We start from the raw sequence: 18,948 nt of genomic DNA, 5'->3' as shown, positions 1-18,948 counted from the left end.
AAGAAGGGAAGATGATTTTGGAGGGGAGCTAATGGCGATTGATAACAAGGAATCATGGAGGGAGGGTAGAGCTACTCATCTCTTATCTGGATTGTTTTCTCTGCCAAAGAAAAGGACCTTTGGAATGGAAAGGAAGGAACAAATACAGTACATCTCAAAGTCCAAGGGCTTATTGGTGACCACAGCAAAAGCAGAGATTAGAAACAAAGACTGGAGGTGGGGAGGAGCAGGGCAGTGGTTTAACATGACTGTCTAGTTGATTTTGTTTTTCCATTCCATTTTCAAGGAAGGGAAGAACAAGGGAAGAAGGGAGGAGGGAAGGAAGGAAATAAGTATTTATTAAACACCTAATATCTGTCAGGCGCTGTGCTGATTATCTCATCCGATCCTCACAACCACCCTGGGAGGTAGATATAATTAATATCTCCATTTTATAGTTGAGGAAACTGAGGCAAACAGAGGTTAAGTGATTTGCCCCAGGTCACAGAGCTAGTTAACGTCTGAATATGGATTTGAACTCCAGATCTAGCACTCTATTCATTATGCCACCTAGATGCCTGGCACATAGTTTCATGATGAGGGAAAACCAAAGTATCTGAGTTCCATGTGAGTCTTACAAAGCTTCTTTTTCAGAATGGCCTTCCAAAAGTGAGTGTTGGGTACAGGGTCACCATAAGGAGATTATGTAGTACCTACATAATCTGACCTACATGGGGCAGCTAGGTGGCACAGTGGATAAAGCACTGGTCCTGGATTCAGGAGGACCTGAGTTCAAATCCGGCCTCAGACACTTGACACTTACTAGGTGTGTGACCCTGGGCAAGTCACTTAACCCTCACTGCCCTGCGAAAAAACAAAAACAAAAACAAACCCCATAATCTGACCTACACAATCAGATAGTGTCATGATTAAATAGAGCTGGAAGTGGTCTCAGAGGTCAACTAGTCCAATCTCTAGAATTTTTTGTTGTTGTTTTGGTGAAGCCATTGGGGTTAAGTGATTTGCCCAGGGTCACTCAGCTAGTGTCAAGTGTCTGAGTCTGGATTTGAACTCAGGTCCTCCTGAATCCAGATCCAGTGCTCTTTCCACTGCACCACCTAGCTGCCCTGCAAATGAAGAAGGTAAAGTCAAAGAAGTTAAATTTCTTGTCTAAGGTGACCTAAGTGGGACACAAATTGAAGTTTTCTGACTTTAAACCCAGTGTTATTTTCCACTTTACCATGATGCCTCTCTCTTTCCTTGGGACAGAGACTTTGTAGTGATCAGGAGGAGAAGATTCAAAGATAAACTTAATACCAATAGATATTTGATATTTTGTGTTCCAAAGAGTTTGGCTCTTGGAGATGAAGACACTATCCTTCTAAAGAGAAAAGGCTGTCCATGGCCAAGGTTCTGGTAATGGAGAGATTCTTGTTATGGGGAGAAAAGGTGCTAAAAAATCAATAATGGGGATATGAATATTTGTTGGCCTACTTCTTTGAATGAGATGAAACTTTAAGTTCTATGCTAGAATTTAAAAGAGAGATGGAAGAACCCATTCTTCTTAAGAAAAGGAACTGTCTCAGTTGAACATTTCATCTGAAGCCAGAAACTGGAAGCAGAAAAAAAAATTCCACAAATACATGCCCAGTTGAGCAATGTCTAGCAATGATAACAAGACCAATAGAGCAAAGTTGGGCACAGAGCATAAATAAAGAAGAGATTACATGCCATGCCTAGATACCTAGAAGAGATTGCATGTTATTCATTGGGATGACCAGAAGGGAGCAGGATCAGCGAAAGTAGCAAAATGGCATCACCAGAAGACATTGACAATACTTTCAGCCATGTGTCTCTTCCCCACAGGTGTAGCCTGTCCACACATATGGGACCTTTTGGTTCTTTCTCAAGTTTTCCCAAGGTAAATCTAATCTTCCCACCTACGATATGCTCAATGTGAGAGTGTGTTCCAGGTTTATGGGGAAATGTTATATGGAAACCTTTCTTACTATGCTATTTCATTAAATATTAACTCACCCTCTGGCTGATTAGACACAATCATCACATTGTGGGGAGAGGACTTATTATGAGCTGCAGTTTTTGAGTGGATTCAGATCCACAGAATACTTTGAAGCTGAGGCAACTTGTCTGGGGGGAACTAAATGCAAATGGGGAAGTATTTCCAAGTGCTACCCAAAAGTGGTTAATAGGAAGTTTTTACTGAAGATAAATAGGGAGATAGTAAGAAACCTAGCTGACCTTGATGAGTTTTACTCACCAGGCCTAGGTAAACTATAACCTAGGGTGCTCAATAAACTGGCATATGTGGTTGTTGCATCTCTCAATGAGCTTTTAAGGACTGTGGATATCAAGGGACCTTAATGTATCCCTTTCACACCTAGACAAATCAAACCAAAAGATAAACAAGGACTTGAATAGAACTGTAGAAAAATTAGATGTGATAAATCTCTTTTCATTACTGAAAGGGAATAGGAAGGAATTCACATAACTTCAAGCTATATAAGAAAGTGGTTCTTTACAAAAAGTGACCAAGTATTTGGGGATAAAGAAATCACCAAAAATACAAAAGAGAAGAAATACTAATAACTTCATTATTTATTACAGATAAGACTAAGAATTGAAAGGTAATTGGAGACTAAATAACAATTTTGAAGAACTGGTGTATCAAAGAACACATTATAGAAAAAATTGAAAATTTCATCAAAGAAAATTACAATAATGAGATAGCATACCTAAACTCCTGGGGTGCAACAAAAGAAATGCTTGGGGGAAATTTATATCCTTAAACTCTTTCATTGATAAGTGGGAAGGGGAAAAATACAATGAATTGGGCAACTAAAAAATACTTGAACTATAACAAAACAAAAATTCCAAGCTAAATAACAAAGTGGAAATTAATAAAATTGAAAGCAAAAAATACCACTAAATTGATAAATACAATTAGGAGATTTTAATAAAAACCTAATAAAATAAATAGCTAATATGATTTCTAAAAATATATGTATTCAAATTGTTTACACTGAAAATGATAAATGAGAATTCATAGCATTTGAAGAGGAAGTTATCAGAAATGGTTTTGCTCAATTATATGTTTATAAAATTGAAAGCTTAGAAAAAATGCCAAACATTCACAAAAATATAAAAGATGTCGATTAACCAAAGAAGAAAAAGACAATTTAAATAACGAAAATAAATTGAACAATTAATAAATTAACTCCCAAAGAAAAAATATCTAGGAGGAGATGACTACAGCAGTGAACTCTATCAAACATTCAGAGAATAATTGATTCCAATATTACTTAAATTGTTTGCAATAATAAGGAGAGAAAGTCTTTTTCTATGATACAAAGATGGTCTTGATTACCAGGTAGAGACAGAGGAGACAGAAAAGTACAGATTAATATCCCTAATGAATATTGAGGCAAACTTTTGAAATAAAACATTTATAGGTAGGCTCTAACAACATGTTGACTAGGTTGGGTTTATCCCAGAAATACATGGTTGGTTTAATGTAAAGAACACTATTAATAAAATAAATAATTTTAACAAAATAAGTAATAAGAACATATGATTATATAAATTGATGCTGAAAAGACTTTTTAACAAAATCCAGCATCAGTTATTATTTTTTAAAATATCGGGGTGGGGGGAAAGGGGACAGCTAGGTGGCGCAGTGGATAAAGCACCGGCCCTGGATTCAGGAGGACCTGAGTTAAAATCTGGCCTCAAATGCTTGACACTAGCTGTGTGATCCTGGGCAATTCACTTAACCCTCATTGTCTTGCAAATAATAATAATAATAATAATAATAATAATAACAATAACAATAATAATAATAATATAGAAAGTATGCAAATAGATATTTCCTCAGTATTGTAAATATAATTTATCTAAATCTAAGAGAAAACATTATATGATAAAAGTTAGAGGCCTATCCAATAACATTGGTCTATTAATCAGAACTACTATTTGACACAGTGCTAGAAATAACCACTGTAGTAATAAGAAAAGAAAGAAAAATTGAAGAAATAAGCATCAAGAAAAAACTAACACTTTTTTTGCAAATATGATGATTCCCTGAGAAAACTCCAAAGATTTAAGCAAAAATTAAGTGAAACAATAAAATCAACAAAGTTGCAGAAATATAAAATAAATCCATAAAACCATTGACATTACTGAATATTATCAATTATACATAGCAAAAAGAGATAGAAAGTGAAATTCAGCTCAAAATAACTACAGAAAAAAACTATGATATATGAATATAATCGAATATCGTTCTTGTGCATAACAAATAATGAACTGGGAGAATCTCTTTGAACTCATACAGAGTGAAGTGAACATAACTACAACAATTTATATAATTACAACAGTATTATAGAAAAGGCAACTTTGAAGGATGTTAGAATTCTGTAATTCAATGATAAAACACAAATCTAGAAGACTGAAGTTGAAATGTTCTATTTACCTTCTGCCAGAGAGGTAATGACCTTAAAATTCAAAGAGAATCATTTTTTGCACATGGCTAATTTGTGAATGTGTTTTGTTAGACTATGTATGCTTGTGATAAGAATTTTATTTTTAGTTTATTTTTATCGTTCAATGGGGTAGTGGAAGAGATCATTATAAATAAATGCAAAAGTAAAATAACATTAAAGCAAATTTTTAAAAAGATTATAAAGAACAAGAGAGATGCAACAGATATAGAGAAGAACAAATGTATCAGTTTTCGGGGGGAAAAAGAAAAGAAAAAGTGGATATTGAAAATTCTAAGCCAATAATCTTGAGTTTGATTTTTAGCAAAATTATTTTATTAAGTGATGGTTAGTGGAAATCTAAAAAAGGACGCAGTGACTTGCAAGAAACATATTATCTCGATCAAGAACAGAACATACCATTATTATAGCAGTACATCATAGGAATTTAGTTCATAAGATCATACATCTAGAGTTAGAAGGGACCTTAGAAGCCATATAGTTCAACTTCCTTATTTTTCAGATGAGTAAAGTTACCAAGGTTACCCAGGTAGTTAGTATCAAAGACAAGACTTGAACCCAGGACCTTTGACTCTAGAGTCACTGCTCTTTCTATTGGACTATGCTGATTCTAATTGGTATCATTTACCCAAGATACTAAATAAATTGGCATATATGAATCACTATGAATAAGCTTTAAAAAATAATGGAGATTGGGAGAGGAGCTATAGAACTAGAGAAGGGCAAATGTCTCGATTTTTTAAAAAGAGGGACTAGAGCAGAGGCTGAAAACTCTAAGCCATAAGCTTGACTTCTATTTTTAGCAGAAATCTGGGCTATTATTAAAGGAATGATTAGTGAATAATTTTAGCAACATAATTGACAATTATTCTCATGTTGGATTAGATAGGAGAGATTGGCTAGCTCCTAGTATAGTTAGGTAGATTGAAACTGGTTTAATTAGAAGATCCAAAGAGTAATCATCCAAGTATCTATGTCAATTGGAAGAAAGTCTCTGGTAGAGTGGCTAGGGATCTGTCTTTGTCTGTATTTTGTTCCAAATGTTTATCAATTTTTTGAATGAAGGCATGCACAACATACAGATGACCCAAAGTAGAAAGAGATAATGACCTCATTGGATCCATTATGACCTGAGAAGACCTCAAGCTAGAGTGTTAGGCTGAATCTAGTCAAATGAAATTTGATTATTTGATTCTAAAGTCCTTCAAAGTTGCCTTTTCTATAATACTGTTGTAATTATATAAATTGGTCAAATGAAATTTATTATGAGTAAAGTTAAAGTCCTAGACTTGGATTCCAGAAATCCACTTTACAAGGTACAAGATGGGCAGCACATGGCTAAATAATAGTTATTTTTTTCTGAAAAAGATCTGGGATGTTTAGTGGACTGCAAGCTCAGTAAAAGTCAATAATGTGATACAGAAACCAAACTATTGTAGCTGCATTAAGGGATGTAGTCTCAAGGAATAAGGTGGTGTCCTCTGCCCTGGTCAGATCATATGTAGAGTTTTCAGGTCAGTTCTAGTAACCACATTTTAAGAAAGATATGGACAAACTAGAGAGCATGCAAAAGAGGGAGATTTGCATGGCAAAAGGACTTGACTTGATAGTGTATAAAGATCAAGCCAAGGAATTGGGGTTGTTGAGTTAAGAGAAGAAAAAATTGGGGGGTGGGAAGAAGAAATGATAGTATTTGAAGAGCTGCCATGTGGATAAAAGGTAAGACTTGTTCTGCTTGGCCCCAAAGGGCCAGAGCAATGGGTGGAAAATGTAAAGGGGTTGATCTGAGCTTGAAGTAAAGAAAAACTTCCCAACAAACAGAGGCACCCAAGAGTAGAATGGGTTGTTTTGGAAGTTTGTGGGTTCCTCTTCACCAAAACTCTTCAAGTAAAGACTGAGTCACCACAGCTGGAGTATGATAGAGCTTGATAGGCCCTTAATAAGGGGAAATTATGTACATTTCTTACATACTTTATAATTTCACCAGTTATTTTTGAATTTCATACCAAGTCAGGTCCATAATATATTTTCATAATGTGACATAGCTCTGACAAAGATAGGAGGCCTTAATTAAACCAAAAAATAATTTGCCTGGGAGCTGAAGTCTGCATAAAACCACTATTGATGTAATTAGCGTTCTAATTGCTCTTCCCTGCTGTGGACATCAGAGGCCACACTGGTCCTCAGATGTCACTATGTTTGAAATAACTACTTGTCCTAGCAATTTGCCACCAATTCCCTACGTACCTGTTAGCCCAATCTGGAAAGTGATTTGTGGAGATGGTCTTCATGTAAGAGTAAACGAAGCTGGCTACTTGCAAACTCTTCTCCTTCAGCATGGTGTTGGCCACCGTGGTCATCAGAGAAGGAGGTGGTTGTGATTCAAACAGAAATGCAGAGGCCGTCATCCGGACGTTGGGTGACAAGGAGCGGTCTGCAGTGATCTGGAGAAGTATTTCTTGGACCTACGGACATAAAACAGACATTTCACAGCAGAAGCAAAGAAGGAATGTGTTAGAGACAGATCCCCATGAGGGGACCACATTATCTCCCTTGCTTGAAAGCCTTCATCATTCTTCTCTCTCTCTCTCTCCTCTCTCTCGCTCTCTCTCTCTCTCTCTCTCTCGCTCTCTCTCTCTCTCTCTCTCTCTCTCTCTCTCTCTCTCGCTCTCTCTCTCTCTCTCTCTCTCCTCTCTCTCGCTCTCTCTCTCTCTCTCTCTCTCGCTCGCTCTCTCTCTCTCTCTCTCTCTCTCTCTCTCTCTCTCTCGCTCTCTCTCTCTCTCTCTCTCTGGACAGCTTCCCAAGGCCAGCTACAACCTTCTCTCCCCCATAAGACTGTCCTGGGCCAACTGAAGACTAAAGTGACCTCTCCCTCCCCTGAACATGTGTAATATTTATTGTTTATACCACTTATTCCCTTTAACAAATCCCTACTGTTAAAAACAAAAACCAAAAAACTAATCTCTACTGTTGTATGTGACAATTACAAGCTAGGTGAGGGAATCCCTGAATTCAAGGGTTACATACTACTGGGGAAAAAAACAACATAGAGACAGTATTTAATATCAAAAAATATGTGCAAAGCAAATAGAAAGGAATTTAAGGAGGGGTAGACACTAGCCCTTAACATGATGAGGACCCACCTCTTGTAGGAGGTGACATTTGTCCTTGATCTTGAAGCAAGGGATCCCAAGATGCAACAGGGAGGAGGGACAACAATACATACAAGTGAATTGGCTAGTATGAAGAAAATACTCTAGAATGCCATGTACAAAGAATAGCAAATAAGTTAATTTGTCTGAAAAGTAGAGTACATAAGGGGAATTCATAGGAAGTAAATGTAAAACGTGGGTTGCCAAAAGATTATAGAGGATTTTAAATGCCAAATAGAGGTGTTTTCATTTTATCCTAGAAGCAATAAGGTCACTGAAGTTTACTGAATAGGGAAGATACGTGATCAGATTTGTGTTCTGGGAATCTCAACTTGGCAGTGCATGGAGAATGAATTGGAGAGAAAATGAGGCAGGGAGACTAGATGGGAGACTACTGGAGTAATCTGGGAAAGAAGTGATCAGGCTTCAACTGGATACATCTGCGATGTGAGTAGAGTGAATGCTGTGGAGGTAAAATTGACAAGACTTGGCAACTGAGTGGGGAGATAGACATTAATCTAACAGAATAAGACAGTTATATTTCTTTTTATATGGCTTTGGGTCTTAGTTTCCACAATAGATTGTAAGCTTCTTTTTTGTGTGTGAGGTAATTGGGGTTAAGTGACTTGCCCAGGGCCACACAGCCAGTAAGTGTTAAGTGTCTGAGGCTGGATTTGAACTCAGGTCCTCCTGAGACCAGGTCCGGTGCTCTATCCAATGTGCCACCTAGTTGCCCCAGATTTTAAGTTTCTTAAGGGAAAGAGGTATAGCCTAATATTTCCTTGTATGTCACATAGTCCCTTGGTTATAGTAAGATTCCAAAAAAAAATTGTCTCATCAATTGATCCAAATGAACTTATCGTGAGTCAATAATGGATATCAATACCCTCTACCCACAAGTGTGTCTGTCTCAGGAATTGTGAAGACCTGATTTTGGCAGGAATGAGTGGGTAAGACCCCCTCCTAGATACCGCTATAACTCACATTCACATATTGGCTCCTTGGCAGGATGGTGTAAGGATTGGAATGATGCCACCTACTGGAGACTTGCTGTGGGAAAGCTCCACCATGAGGAAAATGCCTCAGAGGCATTGTGGCTTTTCCTTGGCGTCAGGAAATGACGTTTGCTCATGGGTGCTGTCTATCAAGGCTACCAGCCAATCAACTTGAGGAGCCTCCTATTTTCTGGGAGGAGACAGGAAGGAGGAAAGGGAGCCTGCGCGGAGAGCTCAGGGGCTTTTTGGGTTCCTGACTGGATGGTGGTGGCGGCAGAGGACTTCACAGGAAATTTGAGGAAAGATAGGAATGCCAGGCTGTTGGAATTCTGTTCTCAATCTTTTTCTTTCTATTTTCCAATAAACCCTTAAAAACCTAAACTTGTTTTATCAGTGATTTTAGTCAGTTTCCCCAAAAACTGGGGGAACAGATTAGAATACACATTTAGAATCTTAAATTACACAAGGGGCAACTGCACCAAGTTCATAGATCCTCAATAGATGCCCCTCCTCCCAATGCAGGTGTAATCCTGCAGATAAAGACAACTCTTAAGGCCATAGTGGCAGGATGGCTTAGGCTAGGCTTGTTTAATACAAAAATAAGACTTGAAGGGTCTCTTACCCTTCTAGGAGGTCTCAGAGTGGGGTGGGGGTGGTATTGGGGCTCTTCCAAAGAGGCCTCCGTATTATAAAGATCCTCTGCTTACAGAAAACACATCAGGTAAATATTCTTCTTCTTTTTTTTTTTTTTAGTGAGGCTATTGGGGTTAAGTGACTTGCCCAGGGTCACACAGCTAGTAAGTGTTAAGTGTCTGAGGCCAAATCTGAACCCAGGTACTTCTGAATCCAAGGCCAGTGCTCTATCCACTACGCCACCTAGCTGCCCCAATATTCTTCTTAATAAGAGGATCCTAGGAGACTTGTTTTCATGAAAAATGTTCTGTGCCTCATCTCTACTGAGTAAAAAACCCAAATTAAAATGATTAGAGCCATTTGGTAAAGTCCAGTGCATGAGTCATGGAGAGGTAACATTATGAGCTGAAATAGCTTCCATACAACATTTTCTAATATCCATGGTAATGTCTTCGTGTAGTCACTGAATTAGCCTTTTTTTTTTCCTTTTCAATTAAATTGAATGTGTGGGAATGAGGAGAGAAGGGGGAACAGTGGAGGTTAAATAAGTGAATTCTGTCCCAGTGCTCATCAGTCAGTCCAACTTGTTTCTAACGTCAGCAAAGCATTAGAACAGGGCGAGCCATTTTTGGTGCATCATTATCACGGCACAGCCATTGATCATTGCTCACATTCACTACTTCCCCCTTGGTCGTATCAAATGAGATCAACAAACAGGACAAACATGAGGGTTTTTGTTGTTGTTATTTTCTATCCCTAACTTCTAACACAGTGCCCGGCTTATAGAATGTGCTTAATAAATACTTGTTGTTGATTGGCAGGTCGTTGGTGTTGACCATAATGCCATCATGAGCAAAAATCAGAAGACATTGTGATACAATGGGGGAGAGCAGAACCTGATTCTTGAGTCAGAGGACCTGTATTCAAATAATACCTCTGACATTTTCCACCATGTGACCTTAGGGAAGTTCCTTAACCTCTCTGGGCTTCAGTGTCCTCATGTGTAGAAGGAGGGGACGAATGGGGCAGGATGATTCCTGAGGTCCTTCCCTGATTTAGATCCACTGATCCTGGTCTCAGGTTTTTCTGCTCCATTTCTGCACTGTATTTTGGTTTTTGTTGGGTTTTTTTGGTGTTTTGTTTTGTTTTGTTTTGTTTTGGTTTGGTTTTTTGCAGGGCAATTGGGGTTAAGTGACTTGCCCAGGGTCACACAGCTAGTAAGTGTCAAGTGGCTGAGGGGGGATTTGAACTCAGGTACTCCTGAATCCAGGGCCGGTGCTTTATGCACTGCGCCACCTAGCTGTCTTTCTGCACTGTATTTTGAAAGCAAAGGAACATGATTCTCACCTTTGAAGGTTCTTTCCTGACTATTTTCCTCAGGGCCATCACGGCTTCCACTTGAACCCTGACTGGAAGACCAGAAGCAGATGGTGAGAAGACCGGCAGGAACTTCTGGATGCGTTTGATGCTGGCTGCTTGGCCTGAGTTGCCAAGGGCCTTCAGGGCTGTGACCATTGCTTCTTCCTGGCCATTTTTAATTGCCTCATTTGCATAGTTATGGAGTACCTGCCAAGCAAGTAAACTTGGTCATTGCTGTTTCATCTCATATAGGACCTCGTATGTGAAGTCAGGGGTCCTTACCCACTGACAACATCCACCATCATTTCCCCAACAATTCAAGAGTAATCCGTCAACTGCTCATTCAACAAGGATTAATTAATCTCTTACAATTTGTCAGGCACTGGACTAAACTCTGAGGACACGTGTGCACACACACACACACACACACACACACACACACACACACACACACAAGCAATAACAGTGCCTGCCCTCAAGGAGTTTACATTCTAGGGGACAGCTCGGTGGCACAGTGGATAAAGCACCAGCTCTGGATTCAGGAGGACCTGAATTCAAATCCAGCCTCAGACACTTGACACTTACTAGTTGTGTGACTCTGGGCAACTCATTTAACCCTTATTTCCCCACCAAAAAAAGGGGGAAGGTGGAGTTTACATTCTAAAAGGGGAAACAACATGTAAATAAATAGGTATCTACATGATCCAAAGCAGCATCTCTCTGGAGCCTTGCTTCCATGACTGTTCTGTCTGGGGAAAGGCAAAGTGGTTAACAAGAGCCTTGATAAAGACAAACAACCTGATAGACTTAGGAACACTGAGCAATCCATGATTCCTGAGGACCAAAAATGATTCCAGAAGGCACTGCTTCTGGCCAAAAGGTGATGGATTGACAAAACAGAAAAAGACATACATTTTCTGGCCACGAACAATATGAGAATTTGTTATGCTTGACTATACACACTTGTTACAAAGGTTTTCTTTTAAATTTAGGTAGGGACAGGAGGGAGAGAAAGGAAATCTTTAATTAAAAAATAAAATAGGGGGCAGCTAGGTGGCACAGTGGATAAAGCACCAGCCCTGGATTCAGAAGGACCTGAGTTCAAATCTGACCTCAGGCATTTGACACTTATTAGCTGTGTGATGCTGGGCAACTCACTTAACCCTCAGTGCCTCGCAAATAAAAATAAAATGAAATGAAATGAAAGATTAAAAAAGAGACTTCTCACATCTATGATTAGTAGGAGGTTAAAGGGGGATTTTATTTTTATTTTAAACAGTTCTGTAACATTTTATCCATATATTCTGTAATATCAGAAAATGTAAGGAGCTGTCAGAATGCACTGAGAACTTTCAAGTACTGTAGATGGGGTGGGGGTGGAGGGGGGAAGTCCTGAGAAATATCTCACCTGAAGGGCTTCAGCAGGAGATGATGACGTGGAAAGATGTGACCTGTAAACCATAGACCCATAAGCCAGGAGAGCAACCTTGTGAAGCAAGGGATCTTTCTGTATTCGAGGGCTGGTGATAATTTCCTGTTGAAATCAAAACAGCTCCATTTTAAACTAATGTAACTAGGATGTTTTGTAAAAGGGCAAAAAAAGAAAACTTTGATTCCGGGCCTTTTTGTAGTTAGTTAAATTAGATGCACCAAAATGCACAATAAGGCCAGCTGCAATTTCAGGGATCTTCAGAGAAGCAGCTGGGTTTGGGGAGTATGAGGGATGGCAAGGGAAAGACAGCAACTCATGGGGTCAGTCCTATCATAGTCAAGTGGAAGAGAGTATTAACAGCAGCAGTGACAACTGCTGTTGAGGAAACTGAGGCCCAGAAATGGGAAGGCATCTGCCCAACGTCACACGGCCAGCAAGGTGTGGAACTGGGACTAAAACAGGAACAAAAACAGAGATTAAGGCCCACCCAGTACAGGGTCCTTTACACCAGGATGTGCTGCCAGCAGCCAAATCTTACAACAGTAGTCCAATGGTCAATAGAGTCTTGTGATGAAGGAAGGTGGGGGGTGAAGAGCCCCAAACCTTCCTGTGGGGGCTGCCTTCAGAGGGAGGAGGTGAGTCATGTTTGTCCATGGGGTCTGTGGAGGACATGACATTAGGTTAGGAAAAGAGGTGGGGGCAAGTTATTACAAGGAAAAAACCTCAGGGAGTATTGCTAGAATTATGGTTATTAACCAGGGCTTTGCATATAGAACACGCTTTAATAAATGTTTGTTGAATTTGTTTACTCCATCTGTGAATGTCTGCCAATGCCCAGTGCCCAGCTGTTCTAGGCAGTGCCAGACGCCTAGATAGGGGATTGAGTCTAGAAAAAACCACCACACTGAGAAGGCAACCTAAGCCTGTGTGCTTCAGGTACCGCTGGTTTAAAGGTTACATATGAATATTACCAGGCTGCCTCATTCCTATGTCCCCAAAGACCTTGCCTGGAAATAAAAACATCTTATTGAAAAGTCACTCAGAAAAAACTCCATGTCACATCCTCAGACATAACCCTTATCACGTTTATAAACAAGCATAACCATGGAAGAACACAGATGGAGAAAGAGCTCAGACCAAGATGTCACATTTCAGAGAGGGGGCACAGTGCCCACCTAACATAGATGTGACAAAGCCTAACCTTTGTTGCAAATATTCAGCTTCCCAAGTACAAGATAGGGAAGGCATCTTAACCAGATAGGTGACAGTTCAAGTAAAAAAAAAAATCTAGGGATTTTAGTGGACAGTGTGACTCAATATGATTCAGTAGAGTGACACAGAAACCAGAAAATTTCAAAACCCTATGCATTTAGGGCCAGAGTAAGAGAGGTTATATTTCTGCAGCACTCTGTCCTAACCAGTATTTCATTTAGGGCATCACCATTTTTTTCTTTTCTTTTTTAAAAAGGAGTTAGAGGTAGAGGCATCAAAATACTGAAGGAGGAAGCCAGAGGAGGGTGACCCAAGTGGTGAGGGCATTGGACTCCACAAAGTAGCAGAATCATTTGAAGGAACTGGGGATGTTTGGCTGGAGAGAAGACCTAGCAGGACCCACAATGGCTTCCTTAAGTATCTGAAGTATTGTCAGGCTGAAGAGGAATTGGGAGTTCTTATCAGACTCAAGGGGCAGAACTGGGACCAACGGGTGGAAATTATAGAATGGTGATCCTAGGAAATACATTTTAATTTGATGCTAGGAAATACATCTTAAGAATTAGAACTAACTCAAAGTGGAATGATCTACCCTGGAGGAGGTAGGGTCCCCATTTCTCTTCAATGGAAGTCTTTCAGGAGAGGCTGAATGACCACTGCCTGGTCATGGATGTGGCATGGGGGTTCCTGTTTAGGTATGGTTTGGATTAGATGACCTCTGAAGTCTTTTCTAATACTTGAGATTTCGTTATTGAGATTTTCTTATTTTAGGAGCTAGCATGAGGGCAGTGGAAAGATCATTCCATTTTGAATAAGCAGATCTGGGTTCAAATTTTGGGCTCTTCTACTTACCAACTAATACTTTGGATAAGTCACTTTGTCCCTCTAGGTATCAGATTCTTTATCTGCAAAATGAGGGATTGGATTCTCTCTAAGGTCCCTTTTATCTCTATGTCCACTAGAGCAGATGTGTCAAACATGTGTCCTGCCAGAGGCATGCTGTGCAACACTCCCAGATGCAGCTCCAATCAGATTAGAATGCAATTGGGAAATATTTAACAAAATAAACAAAAATAGAATAGAATATCAATAATGTTAATGTTATTTTTCTTCAATGTGCAGCCCACAGAGATCCTTATGTATGAGTTTGTGGCCCCTGTTTTTATTTGAGCTTGACACCACTGAGCTAGACTGTGACTTTATGTAGAGGAAAATTCAGGGGTGAGTGTGCGTCATACCCTTAGAATCATAAGACAGAGTTTAAAAAAAATATTAGAGACCTTCTAGTCTAATTCAGCCATTTTAGAGTTGGGAAAACTGGTGTCCAGAGAGGTTGACTTGCCCAACAATAATAATATCTAGCATTTATATAGCATTTTATAGTTTGCAAAGAACTGCACATGTTAGCTCATTTGACCTTCACAACAACTGTGAGAGATAAATACTCTTATCCCAGTTTTCAGATGAGAAATCTGAGGCAAAGAGAGATTGAATGATTTTGCCCATCTAGCAAATGTCTGAGGCTGGATTTGAACTAGAGGTTTCCTGATTTCAAGTCCAGCATAGTCAGACCTTGAGGCACCAAAAGTCCAAGACCTTGAGCCACCTAGGTTCCAGGATGCCTCTCCCTGGGTTCATATCCTGTAACCTCATCAACTTAAGTGGGGAACTTATCAAATTGATCAGGGATTCCCCTGATAACTATCCATCCCCCCGACCCATGAGAAAACATTGATCTAGACAGTCCTCTGAGGGCTTTCGCCACATGCTTTCACTTACTTCGGCTACGGGAAGGACACTGGCATCAGCCGTAGTGAACTGTAATGAAAAAACAACCACCAGCAAATTTTCTAAGAAGGAGAAGGTGTCACTCTCGGTTTTTTGCTTGATGAACTTCAGGGTGTCTTTGGTTCCTGCCACAGCAATGACACTCAGCAACCAGCGCCTACAACCACAGTCACAGTGCCTTCATTTCATGCCCAATGTTCTGGTCCCTGACGTTTCTGTGGCCTATAGATAAGCAGGATGCTAGGGGACTCCACCCTGACCCCTGGTGGGAATTTCCCAGCCCACCCAACTCAAGTCCCAGAACTGAGATGGGGTGTGGTGGAGTGACATAGGAAGGACAACTTGACAGTGACCTGTACTGAGCCTTGTCTTCCCACTGCTTCCAAATGCTGGCTAGGCTTCCAATGTCCATCACCCGAATCAGCTGAATGAGCTCTAGAAATTTGGCTGGAGCGTCTTCATGGAATGTTCCTTGGTTGTTCTGGATGAGGTGCTGGAGAACCTCAGTGGCCTGGTACCCAAGGAAGAGGTAGGGAAATCAGCACAATGAAAGTGCTTCCAGCCCTCCATGAACCTGCTGATTAAGTGAAAAGCCCCCTTCTTACCTGCCTCTCAGGGGTATTCACTTTCACCAGCTGCAAAGGCATCTGGCATTTGGTAGTTAGGAAACGGTACTGAATGCTTCCCTGATTCTGCATTCGAACTTCTGGGGACCTCAGACGCTCAGTTTTCACTTCAATCAAGCGGAGGTCTTGCCTCAAAGAATAAAAGAAACACATGTGGATTAGGAAATATAGTTAATTTAGAAAATGGGTGATTATCGGAAAGCAGTGTGATGCAACAGGAAGAGGCTTGCTTTGGATTTGGAAGATGTGGGTTCAGATCTCACCTCTGCTCCTTACTATTCACTCAGGTGACCTTGGGTAAATTAGTTAATCTCTCAGGGTCTCAGTTTTCCTCGTCTGTAACATTACTGTGGTTGGATTAGATTGCCTCTGAGGTCCTTGCTAGCTCTGGGTCTATGATCCTCCTTAGAAGGAAAAGACCTGGGTTCGAATCCCCACCTCTGATGTCTACTGCTTATTCATGTGACCTTAGGTAAATTAATTAATTTTTATGGGTCTCAATTTCCTCCTCTTTGAAGTTTACATCCATTGAAAAGGCATCTGGAGGTTAGGAAATGGTGCCGAAGGTTGGAGGGCCACTTATCAGGTATTGCTAATTCCTATTCAGGTATGAGTTGTATTTGGTTGTATTCTGGATTCCCTTCCAATTTTGAAATTCTGTGATTATATTGATTCTAAGGATAAGGCTGCAATTATAAGGCTGCAATTAGGCAGTACTGGTCCTCTTCCATCTCCTCTTCCATTCCTTTAATACGAGGTATCTTTGGGGCAGCTAGGTGGCACAGTGGATAGAGCACTGGCCCTGGAGACAGGAGGACCTGAGTTCAAATTCAGCCTCAGACACTTGACACGTACTAGCTGTGTGACCCTGGGCAAGTCACTTAACCCCAATCGCCTCACCAAAAAAAAAAAAAAAAATACTAGGTATCTTCTGGATGGACTGAAGGGAGTGGTAGCTTTTAAAATATATTATGGGTCCATGACTAATTCTGGCAGTTTTATGACATTGATTCAAAAAATGGAATTTTCTTCAACTTCCCAACAAACATATTTTCCCCTTCCTTTTTTTCAATTTCAAAGAAAAGCAGATATACTGAAATAAACTCCTTCCTTGGTCTGTCATTCTTTGCTGTAATTTGATTCCTTGGGGGCTCAGTTCACAACTCAGGGAGGCTCAGCTATTGATTAGAAGTCAAAGGATGAAAAAAAAAGGAAGTCCAAGGATGTACTGTTTTCACATAATTGAACTCACTTAGTTTCTGTCACGCCAACCCCATTCTCCTCATTGAATGGGGAGACTTGGTACACCTGGTCAACCGTAACTTCCGTGATTAAAGCACCATGCCCTGTATACTTCATCTGGTAGGAGTATGTCTCTGTCCCTTTAACAATCTCAGCTTTCTAGAAAAACAGATAGATTCAAGCAGTGTACACAACAGGCAGCCACTGTCTGCTCAACCCTGTATTCAATAGACACTTAATGGATGCTTGTTGGATTGGATGGATTGGGAACACATTTTTTAAAATGGGTCTATGCAGTGAAGCTTCCCATATTCCATCAAGGTTTTTCTTGGATGCAGTACCTAACGTCCAGTAGCAAAACAAAATAGCATACTGGCAAGAGAATCTGATTTAGGGCCGGACGATCTGTGTTTGAATGCTGGTCCTGCCACTTAGTAACCATAGCTTCAATCCATGTACCTGTAGAAGTTGAAATAACTCCTCTTTAAATTCATAAATTCATAAGTTGTTTGTAAAAGGAAAAAGAAAATGTTGATTCTGGGCATTTTTTGTATTTAATAAAATTGGATTCACCAGATTGTACAGTAATGACAGCTATCATTTCAGAGTACTTCAGAGAGGCAGCTGGGTTTGGGGAAGATGAGAGAAGGCAGGGGGAAGGACAACTTATGTGGTCAGTCCCAGGTGACTGCTATAAGGCTGGTCAAGTGTCTTAGGCTCGTAGATAGAACTGGAAGCCATACTATTGGTCATCTAGACCAGAGGTTCTTAACCTAGTACCTGTGAACTGTAAAGAAATGTGGATAACTATACTTTAATATAATTGGTTTCTTTTGTAATACTGTGTATTTTATTTTATACATTTAAAACATTATTTGGAGAAGGGGTCCATGGGCTTCAGCAGACCACCAAAGGGGTTCATGACACAAAAAAGTCATGATCTAATCCAAAGCTTCTTAAACTGTGGGTCATGACCTCATATGGGGTCACATAACTCAATGTGAGGGTTGCAAAAAAATTTGGCAGTAAGTGTTTGATTTACATACCTATTTTATATACCTATATACACAGAGTCCCAAGTGGAAAAAATTAAGAAACCCTGATCTAGTCTAACTCCCTTATTTTACAAATGGGCAAACTGAAGCAAGGCAGAGTGGTCAGCCAACAAGCATTTATTAAGCACCTACTATGTGCATGGCACTGTGCTACATGCTGGACTAAGAACTAAGAACATGCTGGCCTTTACTAAGGACACACGGGTAGCAAATAGCAGAGCTAGAATGTGAACCAAGGCCTTACAATTCCATGAGCCAGGGCTAGAGAAAATTCAGGATACAACACTTAATGGGCTAAGAAGAACCCAGAAGTAATCTGTGTATAACAGGCCAGGAAAAACTAGGTAATTAGAATAACCTTGAACAGCACTATTATTGGGATTAAGCTAAAAGAATATTGAACTCAGAGTTAAAAGGTTCAGGTTCTGTGTCTTTCCTCCCCCTCCCACCCCAGCTCCACCATCATCTTTTCTGTGTCTTTAGGTGTTTCTGGGTCTCTGTTTCTTCACTTATTCAAACAAGAAAGCACAGAAAGAGCAATCCAGGTCTCACATGCTATTATTCTAACTCTATGATACATTTTACACTGTAAATATTTCCCATAATATGGATTTTCCTTATGCTTGTTGTAAAATAGACTTTTGTGGACCATTAGCCAGTGACTATGTTTCTAGGATTACTTAGGAGGAGGGAAAGAGGGAGGGAACAAAAGCTGCAGTTCTGAAAATATCCTATAGAAGAGCGGGAATGAGCCTCTGTATGGACCCCTCTTTGGTAGTAGCCCAGAAGGTGAGAGAGGACCCAGAAGTCTGAAGACAAAGCAAAAGATTCACCATTTTGTTCCATGACCCTAATCAAAAAATCAAAGAAAGGTCCCTTTCTCCCATGGCCACTAACTGGGGAAAAATGGGTTGTCTACCAGAATGGGACCTCTTTGGGGCCAAAGCATTGCTTGGGT

At 40.0% G+C, this 18,948-nt stretch overlaps 1 protein-coding gene and 1 long non-coding RNA gene across 3 annotated transcripts in view; one reads left to right on the top strand and one right to left on the bottom strand.

Annotated features, from left to right (window-relative positions):
• Positions 1-252: 252 nt before the first annotated feature.
• LOC122752814 lies at positions 253-11,099 on the top strand. Its single transcript, XR_006356209.1, has 3 exons — positions 253-407; positions 1,846-1,900; positions 10,657-11,099. It is a non-coding gene; the product is annotated as an uncharacterized LOC122752814 (long non-coding RNA).
• The window catches only part of LOC122752813 (vitellogenin-2-like), a 29,339-nt gene continuing 15,009 nt past the window's right edge, over positions 4,619-18,948 (bottom strand). For both annotated transcript variants that reach the window (XM_043999739.1, XM_043999740.1), the window contains 7 exons: positions 16,946-17,094; positions 15,673-15,823; positions 15,421-15,578; positions 15,059-15,224; positions 12,044-12,169; positions 10,624-10,842; positions 4,619-6,961 (listed from right to left, as the gene is read on the bottom strand). In XM_043999739.1, the coding sequence (XP_043855674.1) occupies positions 6,680-6,961; positions 10,624-10,842; positions 12,044-12,169; positions 15,059-15,224; positions 15,421-15,578; positions 15,673-15,823; positions 16,946-17,094 (1,251 nt within the window). In that variant the 3' untranslated portion in view covers positions 4,619-6,679. The remainder of the gene's footprint in view (positions 6,962-10,623; positions 10,843-12,043; positions 12,170-15,058; positions 15,225-15,420; positions 15,579-15,672; positions 15,824-16,945; positions 17,095-18,948) is intronic.

The sequence above is a fragment of the Dromiciops gliroides genome, chromosome 4, assembly GCF_019393635.1.
Source record: "Dromiciops gliroides isolate mDroGli1 chromosome 4, mDroGli1.pri, whole genome shotgun sequence".
NCBI lineage: Eukaryota > Metazoa > Chordata > Mammalia > Microbiotheria > Microbiotheriidae > Dromiciops > Dromiciops gliroides.
The sequence above is the reverse complement of the archived record's forward strand: the minus strand, read 5'-3'. Positions and strand labels throughout refer to the sequence as shown.